This window comes from Egretta garzetta, unplaced genomic scaffold, assembly GCF_000687185.1.
Source record: "Egretta garzetta isolate BGI_Z169 unplaced genomic scaffold, ASM68718v1 scaffold230, whole genome shotgun sequence".
NCBI lineage: Eukaryota > Metazoa > Chordata > Aves > Pelecaniformes > Ardeidae > Egretta > Egretta garzetta.
The window spans coordinates 2,400,919-2,422,990 of record NW_009258281.1 but is presented as its reverse complement, the minus strand read 5'-3'; the positions used below and the strand labels follow the sequence as shown (position 1 = coordinate 2,422,990).

Here is a 22,072-nt window from a genome sequence, read left to right as displayed (position 1 = left end):
AGCAGGAAGACATCGAAACAGGAGCCTCCCAAGCTGAAGAGGAGCTGGAGGTTGAGGAAGTGGCTGACATGCAAGTTGAGCCCAAGGAGGGCTCCCCAGAAGCTCCTGCTTCACCCCAGAGAGAAGAAATCCTACTCACCGACTACAAGACAGAGACGTGTGATGATTACAAAGATGAAACAACAATTGATGACTCCATCATGGACACAGACTGGGCAGATACTCAAGGTGTGCATTATCCTTTCTGTTTTGTCTGTTACATATTTTTGCTTCTGAATCATAATGATCAAAAAGCAAAGTTATTGTAGTTGTAATAGTAATCTCAGCATGTTTCAGAAAAATGGTAAAATACTCTGCGTTTTTTTTATTAATCCATCTGCTCTGTCTTCAACTATTTTTCCCTGCTCCACCGCAGTATTGTTAACATTTGGTACTAATCTTTTGTTTGTTATAATTTGCTCTGATCCTACAGATGATGATAGGAGCATCATGACTGAACAGTTAGAGACTGTTCCTAAAGAGGAGAAGGCAGAGAGAGAATTGCGAAGATCATCTCTCGATAAGCATAAAAAAGAGAAACCTTTTAAAACTGGGAGAGGCAGGATTTCTACTCCTGAAAGGAAAATAGCTAAAAAGGAACCTAGCACACTCTCCAGAGATGAAGTGAGAAGGAAAAAAGGTTCATTTAACACTCCCTATTACAATATATACTTTTTTTTTTTTTTTTTTTTTAACTGTTGAACAGTACTATCCGGTTACTCTGTTGTAGATGATGTGTACCTTAACAGTATTAACAGTAGTGCTTTTTAATGCAATGGTGTACAACTGTATGAAAAGCCATGTGCAAGGCTCACTGCTCCACCAGTCCTGTTTCATTGTAGGCATCCCCACTGATCACTGGGTAACACATCTGAGGTTAATGCACCAGTGCTCCCTCTCTTCTGACATAGGATTTGTTCACCCCAGTAGAAGCAGCACCTCGGGTTGGAGTTGTGGAGCAGTGGGCCTGCCACTTGGTGTATTGTCATATGAAACTGTTTGCTGTTTTTTTCCTGATTCTATGTTTTTGTGTTTTCTTGTCCATAGCAGTGTATAAGAAAGCTGAACTTGCTAAAAAAACTGAAGTTCAGGCCCACTCTCCCTCCAGGAAAATCATTTTAAAACCTGCTATCAAATATACTAGACCAACTCATCTCTCCTGTGTTAAACGGAAGCAGACAGGTGACTGCGTTCTGTTCAGTTATGCAATGTGGCTGGCAAACATAGGCTCTCTTTTTTTTTTTTTTAAAATCTCATGGCTATAGCAGCTTCTCTATTTTTTTTATTTTTTCCTCCAAGAATATCAGTCTTCACAAATAGTATTGCCTTTTTAGTGTTTTGTATCATTTTTATTTTCTTTTTTCATTCCTGGTATTTGTTTGTTTATTTAATGGAGGCCATGATCATGTATGCTTGTCATTGCTTGGACCTCCAAGTGCTGTGGTTGTAGCTTGGCATCGTGCTTATAGTGTGGTGTTGTAGGAATATCTACTCATCATTTTGTTCTTTTTTTTTTTTTTAATTATGCTTTTTTGGTTTTTTTTCTGGTGGGAAAATGTTGACGGCTTAAACCATGGTATGCATTTCCATTATTTTGCTTTTTTACTCTCATGCATAATAAGAAGTGTTTCAGACTTATATTTTGTTGATTGATGTTATCTGCATTGACACTTCCCAATCTGTCACTGATGTTTATGCTGTACAGTCAAAATCCGCAGGGGGAATCCAGCCACACGCAGCATGAAGCTGAGAGAGAAGAAATCTGGGCTCACACTACGAGTGCATTCCAAGCAAAAGTCTTAATATTTGGTAGAGGAAGATGAAAGGATGAAACAAATGATTCCTGTTATATCTTGATAGGTGTATCATTATTTAGAGGACCAAACCAAACACTTTCAGCATTTTCATGATATTACTTATTGTTACTGTGAGTTTAGGGTAGAAAGATGAACATCTTGACTTTTCTGGTGATCTTTTTAAAAAAAAAAAAAAAAAATCTGCTAAAAGAGGCCACGTTTTCTGTCATGTAACAGCCGCATACTGCAGTGCGGTTGTTCGTGAGTGAAACTAGGGCTATTAAGAGAAGAACCATGCGCAGCAATGCAGAACTATATAGACCTCTTCTTATGGTTTAGAAATTAAGAACAAGATTGATTACCCATCCTATAGTTAAGCAGTGCAATACCAAAAGTGTTCCTAAGAAGTCATTCCCATCCAGTTTTGCACCAATGAGTCACTCCTGTTCTAAATTTAGACCGGTCTCAGTATGGAGGTCTGACTGGTGAAAATACAGTAGAAAGATAGTTATGTGATCCAGGACCCTCTGTGTTGTAGCAATGGCTCCTCCTCAGTTTGCAGTCTCTAGGCTGTCCGAACTTGCACTCTGGACCAGAACTGCCCCAAAAGTGAGGAATTTTTAAAAAGGATTAAAACAACTCTTCTTGCTACCTCTTGCTGTCTGCTGAAGCACAGCTTGATCAGCTCAGAAGTTATGACCCATAATGGGGGAAAAGAAGTGTTGACTTTGTAGTGTTCTCAACTTCGTCTGCACTTGTACAGCCATGTGGTCGGTGCTGTCTTGCACTCTGATACTCTACCACTAACCCCTCTGAACTCTTCTGGCCCAGTAGCGTCCCAGAGAGGCCCGAGTCACACAGGTAGACTTGCATAAAGAAATCTGCCCGGTGCCTTAAATGTCTGCCGCCTTGCAACTGTCTGCACTTTTTCTCTCTCACTCTAACACCTAGCAAAGCAGATATGTTAGTCAAAGTCAAAAATGTAACACAGAAATGACCTCACAGTACATTTAAATCCTGAGATGGAGAGCAACCAAAATAATGGACCCAGATTGATCATAAAATTTGCAGTAATGTGGGTTGAAATTTGAGGTTTGGGCTCTAAAGCAGCGTAACTTGAACCACACCACAAAGTGAACAAAAATATCTCATATAATGTTTCAGCACATTCAGTGTTGCTGGAAAATTCAGAGTGTCCCTTATTTTCTTCTACCTCACCTTTTTCTGCTTACTCATGGGACTTGAGGGAAGGCCATGTGAAAGGGTATCACACAGCACTGCACTCTAGGAGTGTGGGCTGCCATATGTTAACCTACATATCCCTGAGCCTGAACCAGTCATCCAGCTCTTTCCAGGATCTGTAATTTATTGTCTCTCTCACCTTTTTCCTTTTACATAAAGTATAGCACCATTTCTTGAAGCCAGTTTCGACTGTCAGTGAGTCCTATTTGGAATGGACTTACCAGCTCTAGTGTACCTGGCCAATGGAGCCCCACCAAAAGTCCCTTGGCAGTGCAGTTTATACCACTTTGAGTGTATTGCAGTCAGTTAAGACTTCTGTGTTGTTTTACTGTGACTTTAAAATGAAACATGTCTAGTCATAAGCGTCTACAAAAAAGTTAGTATTTGCTCATATTTTCTGCATAGTGGCCTGGGAAATGACATCTTTCCCCTGTTTTCCCCTCAATACCAGAAAAAAATTCCCATGTCACTGTGAAGTGCACCCTGGTAAATACTGGTAACTTACAGTGCCATAACCACAAGGGTGGGAGTGCTTCTTAAGAGACTCATCCTTGCCATTTGAAAAAGAAACTGTATGGCTAATTCTGAGGAAAGAGTTGTGTTGACTGTTGACAAGTTGCCTTGACTGATGCAGTTTGTGAGCGAAACCTCAGTCTGACCCCCCTGCCACTGTGCCATCAGAGGAGTGTTTATGGTGGCGAGGCCAGGACAGTTGCCTGGCTGTGAGCGGAAGTCACTATATGATACGCTTCTGTTCCCCGTCTTCAATTCTGGGGTCACCCTCTGAGGTAAAACATGCTTGTTGTGTATTGAAACTGGCAGCAGAGCCAGTTCAGCTGGAGAAGTTGTGGTGCTTTCAGGTAAGTCGGCACAAGCAGCACAGCTATTCTTTCTACTTCATAGTGGTGGCTAGGCTTCAATATCAAGGGAAGGAGGAAAGAAGCTATTTGTGATTATTTAAAAGAGAATCAAAACAGACCAAACCCAGCAGTAACAGCTGTGGTAAAATGTGATGCAGGAGGCCTGTGCTGTACTTATCCCTGTTACAAATTCAGAAGAACTGAAGTATGCAGTTATATATTCTTTTCCTCCTCACATGTTTTGTCTCCTACTCCTTCAATTTAAAAAACCCAGCAATGAAATTATATTAAGAGGGCAGAACTAGAGTGGAAAGTGTGGCAGAAAACCAGGGGTATCCTCACTACGGCTGGGAACTGCACAAGGAAAGGAGAAAATTAATCGGTTCTGTCCTGTACAATGTGTTAGCATTGGTTTTACAGTTGGGTTTACAGCAAAAGGTTGTAATCTGTGACCACTGTCCTGCTTCTGCATTTACTAAGGGCATCCTGGCACAGATGCCAAAAGATTTCACATCTAGTTTCTGTGTGGCAAAACATTTCCTGAACAACAGTGTTGGGGTGAAACTAATATTAAACTGCTTTCTAAAAAGCTGCGCCATTCTAAAACTTTTCATAAGGATGGAATCTGTCAGAGAGAAAAATCTTGCCTCAAACCACATTGTATCAAATAAATGAAATACTGAATTAACATGCTTGATATCCCAGATATAATTTGAATTGCTGAAGTCTGAGGGCTTAGCTGACCCGTGGCACACTGACCTTGTTGATACAACTAGGACGATAATTCAACAGTGAATCTCTCTTTCCATTAGGAATGTTGGCTAATACTAATAAAGACAAGTGGTGATTTCAGGGGCCCCTCTTAAAATTTTCATTTGTGGATTACTTAAAGGAACCTGATTTTTAGAGGACAGTCCTGAAAATTGGGATGCTAAGGTGACTGAGGATAGACTAGTAGAACTAGAGCCTCTTGCAGTTGTCAGCTATTTCTTGAACTTTTTACTGTAGTTTCTAAACTTCTAGGAACATGAATACAAAATTTCAATTTTTTTGAAATGTGTAGAAGACCATTTTACCTCAAGCATGATGAATATAGGACATTTTTAAGGCAGGCACATTTCTGCATACAGTTCACTGAGAGAAATTCACAAAGTAATTGCTTTGCACAGTAGCTCCAAGGCATGTAATTGTTCTGATAAGTGTACTAAGTGGAAATGCTTATTATTTTTGGTTTTAACTATCAAGTCTTTCTTTGGGTCTCTCAGCAGCAGGTGGTGAAACAAACCAGGCTCCTGGTGTATTTAAACAAGCAAAGGAAAAACTCTCAGTGAGTAAAATCATCTTATCATTCATCTTTATAATCTTATTTCAGATCCTTCTGTGTTAATTCAGTAAGTGTGTGTTCCATTTAAAATTTGTGTTCCATTTAGAGTTTGTTTGCCATATTCATTATTCATTTAAAAGAGTAATTAAAACCACCTTTCCTGAATAGCTTGTGAGTTACAGTCCCAGGTAGTAGATGATGACAGTTTGCAGATCTATAGGGGGCACACAGACTCCAAGCTGCAGGAGTTGGATGTTGTTCAGCGGTTTGAGCCAGGCCATCCTCTGGGATGAGCTGTGTACCCTGGCCCTTCCTGCAGCGCCTGGCTCGTAAAGCGACCTTGCTCGATTGCTATGCAGGCAGAAACCCTCCCCCAGGACTCACAGGATGTCTTCTGATGCACCATTACATTGCCATGCGTTCTGCAGAGGTCATGCCTGTGTAGAAATTACTGGCCAGTAGCATTTTATATGTGGTTAAGTGCTTTCTGAATGGCCATTTCCTGGACTGCCGACTTCTGTCTGTGTTTAAACATGACAGTTACATGCCCTGCCTTCAGCTGCTCTACAGCCTGTTCTGCTCCCTGTGGCTGGCATCCTCTGCTGAGCTTCCTTCAGCAAATCCTGCAGTGCCTCTCCACCCTGCTCCCCAGCTGACCCCACACTTTTCCTGTTGCTTTTCCTGTCCCAGCAATCCAAAATCCCCAGGAAACCAACCTCCCTTCACCGTCCCCTATGCAACTGTTTTTTATGTGACACTGACACGTGCTAATTCACATCTGCAGCATGACAATACTTTGTCGTTGTTAGCCATCATTAACAATGAAGAAGTTCCTTAGGATTCCTCTCATTTCCTAATATATTCCATGGCCGATTTGTTTCATCTGTCTAACCAGATGATCAATTCTTTAGGGAACAAAAAACTGTCTCATAAAGTGCTCCATGTTATTTATGAATCATAAGAAATTGTTAATGATGATACAGCATTACTGATTGGAGGCTTTGGAGGAGCTGTGAAATTTAGACCTGAATTCAGCCATGGATTCTTGGATTTCATGTGTTTTTTCAGGTCTGACCCATTTCAGCTCATAACTGAGAAAACTGCTAGAGCTTCTTTACTACTAGTACAGTAAGAAATACCTGGACAGGTTTCTGGTCTGAGTCAACAATATAGTTTATTGCTGTCTTTTCTTGGGGGGTGATCAACATGCAAAAGAAGTCAATACTAGCCCATTTTCAGAGTCATCTATGTTCATGGAGTGCTCTAAGTACTAGCACTACAAAATCATTCTCTGAAATTATCTGCTTTCTGTACACCTTTCTTACTCCTGTCCCTGAGGTTATGTCCCTTAGGACAGATCAGAAGTCTGTCCCCTGCTTACTTTCTCTCCCTGTTGCCTCACTTCTCTGATTGCCCCACTCACGCATCTCTTGGACATTTTTCTATTCTGTGCCTATCTCTGCTTATATAAAGACCTCTTGCTTTTTGTTGTGTTTCCTCCTCATTGTCAGCTTTTATGTCCTTCAAGTGCAGTCTTCTCCTCTCTGCTGGTAATGTTAGATCATCCAACCTGGTCAGTTTTGTTACCCATCTTCAAACTGCAGTTCACCTACTGCTTTGCAGAACATGTTCAGGAAAGGCTAAGCAGTTCCATCTGCTGGAAGGAGCTGTGTACCTGCGGTAGCGACATGCTGAGAACATCGGTCATGTGTTAGGAACACCTCTGAAATAAAGTGAGGTTTCTGCATCCCATCTTCAGCAAGCCGTGAGTGTTAGGGTTACATAGATCTTTGTCCTGTGGACAGCTGGTACTTCCAGCAATGTGAATTATAACAGAGGTCAAAGGTAATTTATTGCTAACAGAGAATAAGAATAGTTTTCTGGGTAAAGCACAGGCAGGGAGTGAGGCATTTTGTTTCTTTGCTTGCTCTACCAGCCTTGAGCGTGTCACTGAAATCTGGTTGGGCCAGATTCTGCTGCTGTTACTGATGCTAAAAAGTGCCTTGCTTCCTAAATAACACTGAGGGGATCTAAACTGTGGTAATCTCAGAGCAGTGCATTAGCTCCAGGTCATGCCTTTTCCCCAGCTGTTCCATTGAAAGGTCTCAGTCTTGTCCATCTTTAGCATCCCTGTTTGATGCACGTATTCACGGAGGACACAGTATGCGATGTGAGTGAAGGATGAGGTCTCTACATTGTGCCTAGACTCTTAATCTGTAAGAGTTTTCCAGTCTTGTTAGGGGAAACATTTTGCACAACTCACAAGTTGAAAAAGGCAAAAACCACTGACTGAACATTTGGGCCTCAAACTGTGCATGTTCTGTTATATCTCAAGTTCAGAAACCCAGGTTAAAGGTGTTCGCAGAATGTCTGCTTCTCGGAGCCGCCCAGCATAGACACCCTGCTTCCACAGAGTTTCAGCATCAATAAACACCTTAATGGATTTAAATATAGCCCAAAGTTTCACAAGTGGATGGGACCCATAAATTGAGCTATGACAAACCAAAGTCTGGAGAAGCCTTTGATGTGACAGAAACACATATTGTTCGGTTTCTGTTTAAAATAGTTATTCACTGATTTTATTCTATGTATTCTCAGACAGTGAAATAAGTATTAAGAGAGAGACGTGTAAATACGTTGCAAAACTCATTTTAGGAATATATTCTCACTAGTAAAGCACTTCCATCCTTTGAACTAATGCCTTGCTTTGCTCAGTAGAGCTACTTGATATGGATGATGATATCCAAGAGAAGTCTTCTCAGCTGTGTTGTAGGACTGGAATTGTTTGTTACACAGTTCTGCAACTGTTAATCATGTTGGTGATGACATTCAGCAGACCAGCCTCAGTTTTCTGTAGGCTGGGTATGTAGCCTGAGCCAGATGCCTGTCGGTAGAGAGTTGGCAACCCATTCTTTTCTCATTCTCTAACAAAGACACCTTTTCTGAACACAAGAGCGTCTAGGCGACTGACTTAGATGAAATGCCAGATTTTTCATTACTAAAGTTCTGTACCAAATCCCGTAATTACAGGCCCATTGGGATTGGTCCTATGTGTAATTTCATGCTAGTATGAATACAGAGAGAATCAGAACTGCATTGCCAAGATAACAGCCTTGCAGTTGTTCTTTGTAGTATCAGTTATACCTGTGGAGGGGGGAAAAAAAAGTGTTGCTTCTCTTTCAAGGAAAGTCCTTTTTGCAAAGCAGCTAGACGCTCGTAAGTGTTAACAAAGAATTTTCGATCTGTCCTATTGATGTTTAATTGTTCTTTCAATGGGGTATTATCATTACTCAGAATCAGGCAAGTGTCTGATCGCAGTGACATATCATGTCAGCCTTGCAACCATATGCAGGTTTCCTCATCCCAGGACCCCACATTGTCACTCTATAGAGTGACACCAAATGCACAGAATACAGTGTTTGTGGTGCTTAGGGATTTTGTGTGTACACAGTGGCACAAGAAGCAATACTGTCGTGTCATTCTGCCATTGTGGGAATACTGCTGTAACTTTGCTTTTACGATTCCCATTGTTTTATTCTTGACTGTAGCCTGGAGGGGGATAGATTTCAAATGCGCAACTTAGTTCTAAAGGACTGGGATCTCTTGGTGCTTCTGTAGTTTTGCGCTTGCTTCTAATGCAGCCAAATAGCAGTTGTACCAGTTAAATGCCATACCTGGCACCAGTTTTGTCCTATTAACACAAGACAAGAGTAGCATCTGCAGAAGAAGGCAAAGGCACTTCCTAGCATCAGTATCTTTGTCCAGACCCAGATGGTTTCAGTCAAACGACACAGAACTAAAACTTTCATGCATGTCAGAACTGCACAGATGCCATTACCAGACACAGGAAAAGTTATAATTCATAGCTTGGCTTTTTTTTTTTTTTTTGGTCCATGTTGCATGTGTTTTCCTTTTGTCCAGTTTCATGTTGTGTTTTGTTTTGTTTGTTTTCTCATGACTAGACTGCCTCTTTGTCAAAGATTCCTGCCTCAAAGTCTAGAGCAAAGTCCTTGCTTCCTCCAAGACCCAGCTCAGCTTGCTCATTAACTACTAAAAAGGCCACTTTTCTTGATACAGACAGTTATTATGTACGGCCCTCCTCAGCAGGCCCAAGAGACTGCTTGCCCTACTCAAAATCAGATGCTAAGGTAAGGTAGAAGAGTTGGTAGAGAGTTAGCTTGGAGATGTGTAGGTGAATTCCATGGATCTCATTCTCTCCCCACTGAATTTGAGTAATTCTCTGTGATGCTTATGTGGAATTACTTACATCCAGTGGCAGGAAAACTGATTATCAGGCTACAAGATTTGTGCTACAAAAGGGATAAAACCGAAGGAGATTCTTCAGAGGAAACATAAGTGAAGTAAGTTATAACTAGAAGGACATACCTTCTTTCTGTTGATGACATGGATACTGCTTCATTGACCGCTAAGAAGTTGCACCCATTTGCACATGGGTAAGTGGCAAAGAACAGCAGTACTAATCTGACTTCCGAGTTTAAAAGATGTAATTTTCAACCAGTTAATATTCTCTGAGAACAAATTCAATCCCCAGTGTGCAGGAGGGTACAGTTCTAATCACCAGCAGTAAGGGCAGAAGCCAAATGCTCTAGGAACCTAATTTGGTCTATGCATGGGACCATGTTGAAGAAGTTGCAGTATAAATTTAAAAAGATGTTTGGCAGTCCATCCTAGCTTCCCCATGTTTACATTTCACTTGTGTTTCAAATCTACTTGATGCTGAGTTGGTGACTATCCCCATTTAAAAACTGGTTTCACTATTAACTTCCATTTTCTGTGTAACACTATGCTCGTTGTGTCTGTTACTGGTTGGGACCATCATCATATTTGCCTTTGGGAGGACTATCTGCTTATGCAAGACTGTCTTTGGCTGCCCATCCCATAAGTTCAAAAATATTCTAACATACGTGTCCATTGCTCTAACCCTGGTAAAAAGAATGTATCTGCTGATTTCAAAAAGTAAAAAGATGAGTATGTAAGGAAATAAGAGAACACACAAAGATTAATAGTCCTGCACTCAAAAAATAACTGTAGCTAAAATCTTTTTCTCCATAAAAAATTACAAGTTAGTGTTTGAAAATGCAAAAATCACACATCACCTAACAATACACTGTGGGGTATATTCTGGGCACCAGTACTGCAGTTACTTTGCAGGTAAATTTACATTAGAATTTCACACCTGAGCTCCAGAGAATTTTTTTACTTTCAACTTGCACTAAAAAAGCTTTTTCCTTACTAAGAACCAAATGTGGAACCCAGCCATATTTAGAACCAAGAGTGTCTGTATCTGTCTTAAGTAGCTCAGAAGATGACTATTGGGTGTTTTGATGCAGTAAATAAGCACCAGGGAGCTAAGCAGAGCATGGGAGGTGGCTGGATCCCCACAGCTTCCTGTGTGAGTAGTAAACTGGGCCCATAGGATGCAGTTTCCCCCTCTGTATACAAGGTTGAGAGAAATCACAGCCCAGAGAGTGAGTTTTGAAAACTAAACCTTCTTTTTTATTTTGCTACCATTAGGATGGAGTAAGCAAGAGTCCCGAAAAGCGTTCCGCTCTACCAAGACCTTCCTCTATCCTTCCTCCTCGAAGAGGTGTATCAGGAGACCGAGACAGAGAGGAGAACTCCCTCTCCCTCACAGCTTCCCTCTCCTCTTCAGTACGACGGACCACCCGTATGTTTTTTGCCTCCTACTGACATGAATGTCTCCCATCCTTGTTAGATTTGTCCCATTACCATAGCATCATGCATCCGTGCCTTTTACACAGAGGGTTGGGTCTGGGGTATGCTGTTGGAAGTCAAAGCCCCACAGACTGTTTTTGTTCCGATACCAAGTGCTGAGCAGCAAGGGCTTGAAACCAAGGACAGGATGCACCCTTTCCATAGTCTGCAATGCCCAGAGCTAGGACCGCTGTTCGGACTCATCACTAATACTGGAAAATGCCTTTGCAGGGAGCTCAGAGCTGAGTAACATATTTAACATGGGGCATTTACAAACAGCATCAAGAAAAATGATACAAACCTGAAGTAGGCAATATAAAATATTCTGATGGATCTTGGAAAAGCGGACCTAATGTTACAGTCATTAACCTGCTGTTTCACAGTAATGATCTCCCTGTGCTCTAATCTTAGGGTAGAAACCCTGCTGAGAATTGAGATGTTAGGTAGTAGAGTGACTCATGGGGGAACTTAGGGTAGTAAACCAGCAAGGTCCTTTTATGAGGACCAATATTATCAAATCACAAGCCATAAGAAATTACAGGACAAAGAGAATTCTAGCAAATACCCCCAGAACCTTTAAATAGATTTGCATTCAGTCCAGGCCTCAGAACCTGGGTGTGGCTCCCTGCTTTCCAACAGAAATTTCTCTGGTTTCTCTCTTTAGAAACCAATCTCAGCCCCTTTTAAGACAGCTTAAGGGAAGTAGGTGATTAAATTCTACAAAAAAAGTCCTTTGGAATTCTTGGGTGATGCTCCAAGGGTAAAACAGAGACCCTTTGTAAGCAGAGTCCCCCCCAGCTGGCACAGCAGCCCATTCTGCTGACTAGGAGTGAGAGGCCATTGAGCATCTGCCAATGTGGTGAAAGGCTGAGGAATGAAAAATAAATATACCAAAGCTGCAGGGAGCTGGAAAAAAAAAATCATTCCCTTTCTGTCTCAGTATAGTGAGAAGGTTCTGGTTTAGGGGATGGTTTGGAAAGAAAGAAACCATTCAGGGAAACTGGAGGTGAGAGTGGAGTATGTTCAATCTATCTAATGAGTCATGTAGAGCAAAGAGTTTCTCCTGGACCCCAGGGGCAGCAGTGTGTTGCGCTTGGTCCACCACCATCAAATAAACAGGATTATTAGCAGATAGTTCAAATAAGATTTTGATTAGTCCCACTGGATGCTCTAGAGAGGCCCATTGGATTTCTATAATTCCTGAACGTTTTAAAAGTGAAAACATATATGCACCCATTTGGCATCAGGGTTCTTAGGCTTTGGGGGGGCTGGTTTGGTTTTTTTCTCCCTGAGTATTCTCAGCAAAGCTTTGCTTTAAGCAGCATATGGAGCTATGTCAGCTTCCGCTCATTTGTGTTTGAGAGTTACCAGCAGAGCTGGCTGCAGAAAGCACAATGCCACTACTAAAGTGATTCTTGTGCTCAGTGAAAAGGATTGGCGATGCCATAAACACTGAATGGAGCCACTACAAAATGTTACAGTAATTATTTTTAGCTTGAGTGCAGATGTAACTAGAATGTGACTTCTAATCAAGGTTGCCTTCTGTAATTGCTTTTTTTCACTGCACTAATGAAAAATAGCAATTGAACATGAGGGACATCTGCCTATCCACGCAACAGAGCTATGACTTGTTCATCAGCTGAATGCTCATCCAGGGTTCAGCTGCAGACACCAGATTACCAGCAGTGGTGCATGACCAGCAGCAGCCAGGCACTCAGAGTCCTTAGTTTCAGGATTACAATCAAAATTTTCCCCACTCTCTAGTTTGACACCCAAATCCACTGAAATTGGTGACAGCATTCTTACTGGCTAGTCAGGTTGTCAGGTCAAGCCCCAAAGGTTAGATTCCAAGGGTGCTTTTAGTCATTTCCCCAGTATGGAAATTGGTGTGATATTGAACCTTGTTTAGCGAGCCTTGCAGGAAGCATAGGTGGTGTGGGAAGCACGCCTCTGTTCCAGAGCGGAGAGCTCAGCCACCACGTGGGCAATTTACCACACGTGACAAGGTAACTCCTGGCAGATTGATTAGGGAAATAAAGACCCAGAGACAGACATCCAGCTGTTCCAGTTCTAGCACAGGCATCTTAGAGCTGTATCTCCCTTTGCACACGGGGATGCAGTCTTGGGAAGTACAGAGGGAAGAAGAGCTGTATTTCTGTAGGTCTAATGCTGTTGGGTTTTTGTTTTTTTTTTTTCCTTGCACATAGGATCAGAGCCAATTCGTAGAACAGGAAAAAGTGGAACTTCTACCCCCACTACCCCTGGCTCCACTGCCATCACTCCAGGGACACCACCAAGCTATGCCTCCCGTACCCCAGGCACTCCAGGGACACCCAGCTACTCCAGAACCCCCCACACTCCTGGGACCCCTAAATCTGCCATACTGGTACCTACTGAGAAAAAAGTTGCCATAATTCGCACTCCACCTAAATCTCCAGCCACTCCAAAGCAGCTACGAGTTATTAATCAGCCTCTACCTGACCTCAAGAACGTCAGGTCCAAAATTGGATCAACAGATAACATCAAATACCAGCCCAAAGGGGGGCAGGTAAGGATTCCACTCTTTATGTTCATCCATATGTGATTTAGTCTTATGTGTGCACCTTTGGGATAGGTATGGGATGGGAGCCATTTTGAGTTGTCTTGCAAATACTGCTTTTACTGTCCATATATACATTGGTTGTTTTAAATGATGTTAAAGAGCAGGGGCCAGGACAATCTTCAGAAAAGTATTTTGTCACCTGAAAATGAGCAGTGCCTCACTGAGATTGGTTGAAAAATTTGAAACAAGTTTGTACTCCATGCCATAGGTATGTTTCAGCCTGAGTCTCAGCAGTTGCTGCTTACTGAGGCATTATCCATACCAGTAAATGAAGATTTGTTTTCATTCAAACAAGTTCAAATTCAACCTGGATAGATGTTAGCAGGATTGCAAAGCACTGTGACCTTTTCCTGTATCATTTTACATGACGTGCACTGTGTTGGGTGATGTTAATGAGGGTTGCAGCCTCCAACCTGGTAAATCCACCCCAAGTTAAAGATGATGGGGGGGACAGATATTAGACTTAACTGTTTTTCTTGCTGCAGGGTTTGAATAAGCAGGGACAGGGCTTGAATTGTATAAACCGGAGAATGTATATAAAATAAGAAAAAGTGAATGTGTAAGAAGGCAGATCGGGATTTTCTGGTATTACTTTCTGAAAGAATAAGAATTTAGGGACATGTTGATGCAATTAAAAGCTGAAAAGAGATAGTTTCATACCTTGCAAAGTTACTCAATGAAGCGCATTATCATGAGGATTGCTTTCGGCTAAAGATTGAATATGTGTGTAGAGTAGCAAAATCCCCTGTTACTACAGACAGAATTTACCAAACTTTGGAAAGGACCATAAACATGTAGGCTTTTAAGCTAAGCAGGAGCTTTTGGAGACTGAGGAAAGATCAGATAGGAAGTACCATAAATTACACCTTCCTCTGAAGAGCCTCTGCTTGATGCCCTACCAAAACAGAGCTATGGCCAGAGCTGGAATAGTCTTCTCTCATTTTTGGACAATGCAGAAGTGGTAACACAGATACCATTAAAATCCAAAATTATTTCCAAGCAATTTGTTTGTCTTTCTATTTGGAAGAACTGTTGTTTTAGCTTACAGGATGAAGCAGTCCATTTTATTAATGTTTAAAGAGTTATAAAACCATTTATAACCTCAAAAGAAGTCCTGTTTTATTTAGAAATAAGGAGGCTGAATGAGGAAAAAGAATATAGCTTACCAACATTTATGCTAAAAATATGGACAACTCAGTCTTGTGGATGTAAAAAATTGCATTGATTTATTTTTTGTGAAAAGTACCTGTGTGTTTTATATTGATTCTGGACACAATCCCATGGTGAAAACACCCAGTGCCCCCGGCTCCTTTTTACTTCCCTGAGATTGCTGTGTTACAGCTGTAGCAATGAGAGTGCTTTGTGAAAGGTTTGCTTCTCGACTACCTGCAGGGACAGGACATCAGGGTGAATAATATGCTCACCCATTCAGCTGTCTTGAAAACAAGACATTCCAGAAAGCTGGGTTGCACAGTGTTTCCAGATCAGATACTTAATATATGTGAGGTTTGGAATACAGAGTGGAACATACAGAACAGTGAGATTTGCCTAATGCTGTCTTAGAAAAAAATAATAAATTGGATCAAAGCTTAACATTGCAACCCTATGCCCACTGCAGGTCTTCCAGAGGAAAAAAACAGGCTCATGTATTAAATGGTTGGTTATCTCTTAGGTGTTGGTCCAGTTTTCATGGTACGTTAACACATTCAGGGCTTTCCAGGCTTTGGACAGTAGCCAGTTACTCAGATAGATCAAGAAGATAATGCCTCAGCAAAGGTTCTTCTGCCTTTATTTTGACAAGTGTCTGTGTGATTATTTTGTATGGGAGTTCAACTCCCGTTTGCCATACTGCGTAGCAGATGGTCAGGGTGCGCAGGGGCTCCGGGAGGCTTGGAACACAAGTTCAGACTGTGCATCTGGATTAGCATTCCTCATAACAAGCCCAGCTGCTGGACGTGGAGCTCGAAACCAGCACCACGTTAGCTTGTCCTCCTCCTGCCTGTTACTCTCTCTGGAATGTAACAACCATACACGAGCAGGGGGGCACAGGAAATTTTATTTCTTTGTAAACACCATGCCTAGACAGCTACATTTCCTTAGCAGTTCTACAGAGTCACATGGAGTCTTTGCTGGGTAGTGAAGTACGGCCCAGCAGTTGGCATTTCACTCGTTGGGGGGTCACAGGGGAAATCTGGTGGGTGGACATAATGTCACTGAAGCTAAAGCATTTTTTAATTCCCAGTGGTATGTGGCCACTGAGCTGTGGGTTGGGCAAAGAGAGACTCGATGAGTTTTTCCTTTATGTCTCCTTTAAACCATAGTTGCTTAGTCTAGACAAGAGGGTTTAGGATTAATTCTTTCCCAGTTTTGGCAGTTGAATTTTATAGGGTCTATGAGAGGAACACATGAAAGCTAATTTCATTTCCTGGTGTCTGCTCCCTTCTTTAATGTCTGGTGGCAGATACTGCTCTGGCTGAAATGAGCTGTTATCTGCTATCTGCTTTTAGTGATGATACATGAAACAAATGGAAAGCTGCTCAAGTTTTACAACCTGAACTGGAAGTGCTGATAGCAATAACCACAGGAAAAACAAGCAGACCAAACACCAGCATATATCTGGGCAAGTTAAGTACCTAAACAGGACATGCAAATCACTGAAGGAATACAGATATGCAGCCCAAAAGTGTCATCTGGAGACAGACTATCCTTTTACCAGAGGCATATCTGAACCTAGCACAAGGTCTTTTCTTAGCTTACAGCTGTCCCAGAGAAAGCAGCCACGTTCTGAAACTGCCAGAGGCTGAGGTGTAGAAATGAAGAAGCAGGGGATGTCTGAATGCTAAATAAATCAAGAAATGTGGTGCTTCAGCCTTGAATTTCATCAAAAACTCATCAGACTGATTTTACTTCAGCTCTGCCTTGCCAGCCACAGAAATAAAGAAAAGGAGAGAAATTGCTCCACCTGACGGGGCGGTGGGGGGAGAAAAGCATGCTTCTGGGAGAAGATGCAAGCTAACTTTGCACTGCATTAAGCTCCTAATAGGAATCGATGGCTTGAGATGTGTTTAATTGGTATTCTGCAGCCTGGAGAACTGAGGGCTTCTGCGCTCTCTGATGCAGCCAGTAGGAGGTTGTCTGGATTTCTCTTTATAGTAGAGTATGGTGAAATGTATCATTCTTGGCAAAGCTCAGAGGCGACGTGCTCATGGGTATGTCTGCTGGGCTTCAGATGGATTTTCGCACCGCATCAGCTGTGGAGGAAATGCTGTGCTTTCAAAAGTAACCCATTTGCATCTGTTATTTCTCAGACAGCCCAAGGGAAGCATGGGGGAGCTGGGGGAAGCAGTTGGAAATCTGTTTCAGATGCCAAGAATGGGGTTTTTCTTTTCTGTTAGGATTTTTTTTAATTCTTGAAATTCTGTTTATGGATGTCATTTGTACTGTATCTGAGTGCAAAAGTGCACCAGTTGAATCTTTTTCATTACTGACCAGGCAGAGTATTTATAAAGCATTGTAGGCCAGCAGCCAAGGACAAAGCCAACCTAGGTATCTTTACATTTAATCTTAAAATGTATACATCAAAACTCAGCCATGGGCAAGAATTTCAGTGGATGTGAATCAGCATAGGTTTATCAAAGTGAATGGAGCTGTGCAGACTAGAATGGCATGCATAAGGTTTAAACTATCACTAACTATAGTAACAGCCAGGCACCTTGTAAGAAGTAAGATGACACATAGAAAAATGAAATATCTAAGCCATGTTGAAGAATGAAGTGTTCCTTGAAGGTTTTTAGGAAGAGAGAACTTCACCATCTTCTTTAAACTGTAGAAAGCAAAGTGCATTTAGTTGTGGGTCAGAAAGTCTAAATAAATTGATGACACAACTATTCAGTAGAACCTGTCCAGAAACTACAAAAATTCTGGCAAGGAGAATAGGTATCTGCATTAAATGATAAAAGAGATCGTCACAGGGAAGGATAAGACATCTCAGAGCTGGGCAGAAGGAGGAGGCTTGGATGGATGTCTTTTGTCTTCTGTGCACAATTTTTTGTTAGCTTCAAAACTAGTTTGGATGGCAGGAGAGATTCCCACACAACACACCCCCACACCTCCCCCCATCCATCAGAGTTTACGACCCAGCCTGCAGAGAGCAGTAGGCTCCTGAAGCATTCCCTGCCTCACCTACAGCCTTCCAGGATATAAAGTCAGTGCAGAGACGGACAGGTCTGGCGGCCACCAAGAGCCGAGCACCTTCTGGGAGAACTGCAGGTCAAAAGGGTATTCAGCAAGTTCCCCTTGAGATGGGATCTTGTAACTCCTCTTCCTCCTGTTTCACATGTCTTTGCACCATATACAAACCACTTGATGACAGCCCAAAAATTAATCTGAAGATCTAGATTAGATGATATGGTTGCACTGGTGGTTGAAGAGTGTCCTAAAAAGTAGCAGAGAATATAGGCTTGACAAAAAGTGCAATCTGAGTTGTTACTGGGTCCCATTCTGTCTCCCATGTCCTTCTGGCACATCATCCACTTTTTCTCCAGTCGATTGTGATCTGCAACATAAGTGAGCCAACACTTTGAGAATGTCCTTGCTCAGGACAGCAGCGAACATAGATGAGCTATAAGGTTCAAGCTTTGGTGCTTCCCCAGACCACAGGAGGCAGCTGTTTAGGGTGGACTGATGTTGTAACATCGCTGTTGTTAAAAGAGCCCTGCTAATGAACAACTGGAAGGCAATTTCTTCCACACCGTTAGCTGCATTCATTGAAATAAGTTTGTGCATTTACCAAGCCAACAGTTCATAACTGTAAGATAAATTAATCTCTGTCAGTCCGCTCTTGTTTCCTTTATACATTCCCAGGTTTGTGAATTTATACTGCATGTTAAGGGATTTCTTCTGGACTGAAAACTAGAAACGAATCCATCCCTTGTTAATCGCAGATCTACTGCAAATGCAAAGAGAAATTAGGAGGTTCAGGCACAACTTCAAAACTTTGTCACAGCTCAAAACCATAATTTTTAAATCTTTGAAATTTAGAATTTTGGCTGATCATTGCAAATTGTACAGAAATAACATCTTTAAGCTCCTGTGTTCAGACTGCACTCATTTAGTGGAAGGCTTGCCCAAGTACAGTCAGTACAGTTAAGCCTTGAATTATTCTGGATAAAAAGCAAGATCCTTCTTCCTGACTTATATTTTAGTAAAATGAAACCATCGTTGCCAGGCAACTCTAGCAAGTTTCACAAAGTTTCTTTGAGGAAAGGTGTTTGGTTGGTAGAAATGAGCAGGAAATTGGGACTTTCTATCCAGATCTGACATTTACTTTCTCTATGGCTGGGACAGAGTAACATCACTGCTGTGCCTCACCCATCTGTAAAATGTGCATCATGTTTATTGAGGGCAAACTACGAACCATGATCAGGAGCATCATAAGCTCTCTAATGGGGCTCTAACCAGTAACAGAACTTCCACCAACTGCAGTAGCTGTAAGTCGGTGCTTCTCCCTCTTTTGAAGGCAGTCAGCAGCAGTGCGGGGATTTCTGCCAGTCGGATGGGGTGTGTTCCATCTGATCCGTCTCGCTAGAGGTGAAGGTACCACTTTCTGGAGACTTCAGTATCTTTCCACCGACTACAGTGGCGGCTTAAGCAACCACTTGCAACTCTTAGTTGGCTAATCTTAGAGGAGAGAAATCCCGTCCGTGTTGTACCATACGTTGTTGGTCTCTTGTTAATAGCAAGGGGAGAAGCTGTATTTTTTTCTAGAGTAAACTGAAATTAACAGGACATAAATTCCTGTGAAAGTCTGAGTCATCCCAGCAGCAAGTTCAGCAGACGAGGCATTTTCAGCTGAGCTCTAACCAGTCTAGATTTTGGCAATAAAATGGGGAAGGTTGTTCTTTTGGAAAAAAGGTTCAGGCAATACATAATCGAGATCAGAGCTGTTCAGTCATGTGATAGTGTTCTGTCTTACACGGAAAGGTGAGAAGAAGAGTTTATTTTGCTAGATGGGAAAGGGCAGGAAAGGAAAGGATAAAAATCTTTGGTTTTATCTTGGAAATTTGGATTTGAACAATAAAAAGAGATGCTAAGGGACATAACTGCCGAGCTTTGGGGAAGCCAGCTTGCATTGAGGAGATAAATACAAGGGGTTTTTTGAACTTGAACTGGACAACCTAATTTTCTCCATTATGCTGGAGTAAAGAAAGCCCAGTCATAGTGACTCAAAACTCATCCCTTCTTAAAGATAAGGCAACTGATCTGAAAACTGTGATACTTGATGCTCCACATTTGATATTTGAAGCTGTTAGTATTCTTTCCATGAGTAGGGACTGTTGCCTCTAAAATGTAAGTAGCAAACACCGTAGTTTAGCAAAATCTGTTTTGTTGGGTTTTTGTTTAAGGGAGTACTAAAACAAGGATGCTGTGTTTTAGCTGAATTAATTGAGCTCCTAGGATCTTTTTTTATTTGGTATGCGTGAATCTCCTTCAGTTTCTTTTACTATTCTTTTGATCAGCTCCCCAGATTTAGTGAGGAGTATGGTTACAGAACACGTGTTACCGTTCAGCTGATGTGGATCTTGCACTTCCTTGAGCTGTCTGTTAAATTCAGCTGTCATCTCTTGACTGTGAACTCTTTGGCATGGGAAGTGGTCATTTCGCTTTGTATTTCCCAGCACAAGTGTGCAAAACCTCTCAGTGTTTCTTTGTAGGCCTTATTCCCTTTACTGATAGAGACATGCCTACTTCAGTGTGGCCACCTTATTAATTAGATGAACACAGTGATTTGCAAAGCAGCTTGTAAATCTTCTGTTGTTGTCCCGTATGCAAGTATTAAGGACACGGCTGATCGCAAGCCATCTCTTCTATTTCACTGGTATTTCCCATTGAAAGTACCCATTTTCAGTTGTTATTTACAGTTTAACTGTTCAGGCTGAAATATTACATGCTCAGTGTCTGCCTCTGAGTATGTTTTTAAGTCGGAAAGGAACCTGTCTTGTTCAGCCTTTGCTAAGAGCAAGATGAGGATGGTAGATTATTTTGCTTGTGCTATGTCCTACACAGCCTTTTGGTTTGAATCGCACTAGCTTGTAGGCTGGCAGCTTCGCTAGTGTGTGTCTCCTGTAATTTCAGGAGTGCAAAGGCTTCAAAATGATCGCAAGCTCTGTTTGTAGATGTGGAAAGTCTGAGGCAGTCTTTCTCTTCAAGGGCTTTGCTAGGCCAAATAACTACTCTTCCCTCTCCCTTTCCTCTGCCTGTAGCCTCTGCCAGGAGTGTGAAAGCTGTAGTATCATCTGTCCTTGGAAGCATATAGATTTGGAAGCACTTAGAACTGCCTCTTGATTCTAATTGGGTTTTAACCTTAACCTTGCTTCCTTTGCAAGGCCAATTCTTGTCTCACTCAATCCCTGTGCTAACCAGGAGACCAAACACTGAAATAATGTCTAGTTCCTGGGATGTAGCCATGTCAAATCACTGTGATGCTGTAGTAAGTACAAAGAACCTGCCCTCTTTGGTAAGAGTCTGGGAGCTTTTCCCAGTATCACAGCCCCACAGCATGTTCAAATGGCAAGTGGAGGCAAGCTCGACTGTTTTTAAATGCTTTAGGCACAGGGTTTGCCATAGAGCTTCTCAGAGACCATAATTTCAAAGCAGGGAGAACATAAATCATCAGCTTCTTGAAAAATATATTCAGAGTCTGTAATTTTATCAGCATCACATTTTTTGTTCTTTGAGTATCTTTGTTTTGGTGTGTACCGGGGTAGTAAGCCACAGGAGGGAAGCTGTTCATAGATTCTCTGCCCAGATGCTGAAAGTTAGAGGCTTTCCCTCTTGTTGTGAAAAGCAGCCGAACGGGATGATTCTGGGCAGCAATGGAACATAATTCTTTCTTTTTTGGAAGCACTTTCCAATCATTGATGTTTTCTTTAGCAGTGAGGCACAACTGAACTAAGTTCTCTTGCATTTCTTTGCCTTCCACTTAGTGTTTCTACAGATTTTTGCTGATCTTGAACACAGTGGTGCAGTACTGATAGAGAAGGGTCTGCTCTAGGTCCCCAGGCTGGAGACTGTTGCACGTGGAGACTCTGAAATCCAAATTCACTTTCTATGAACAGCCATAGGGAGGCATATATCTAACTGGGAGATTCACAGGTATTGCCAGCCTGTCATGTCTCCTCATGTTAGCCATTGTAACCCAAAACATCCCCTCTCATCTAGTATAGATGTTGCCCTCAGACCACAGCCCCTTTGTGTTTAAATTGCCAGTCAGGCCACTGTATGTAGGGAGGGAGTTAGGGTTTACCCTGCCGAGTGCCGATCAATATATGCTTCATCTAAATGAACTCTGAGAAAAATACCTTCAACACTTGGGTTTCCGAGCAGGCTACCCATAAATGCCCTGCATCTCGTGATGCTTTGACAGACAACATTCAAACAGCACAGAAGGTATTGGAGCACAATGTCTGATTCC

The 22,072-nt window shown here is 41.9% G+C and overlaps 1 protein-coding gene across 1 annotated transcript in view; it reads left to right on the top strand.

Moving 5' to 3' along the window:
* The window catches only part of MAP2 (microtubule associated protein 2), a 68,744-nt gene that overhangs the window by 39,631 nt on the left and 7,041 nt on the right, over positions 1 to 22,072 (top strand). The window contains 6 exon segments of the mRNA XM_035892024.1: positions 1 to 228; positions 473 to 679; positions 1,087 to 1,221; positions 5,203 to 5,264; positions 10,797 to 10,950; positions 13,205 to 13,545. Of these exon segments, the coding sequence (XP_035747917.1) occupies positions 1 to 228; positions 473 to 679; positions 1,087 to 1,221; positions 5,203 to 5,264; positions 10,797 to 10,950; positions 13,205 to 13,545 (1,127 nt within the window).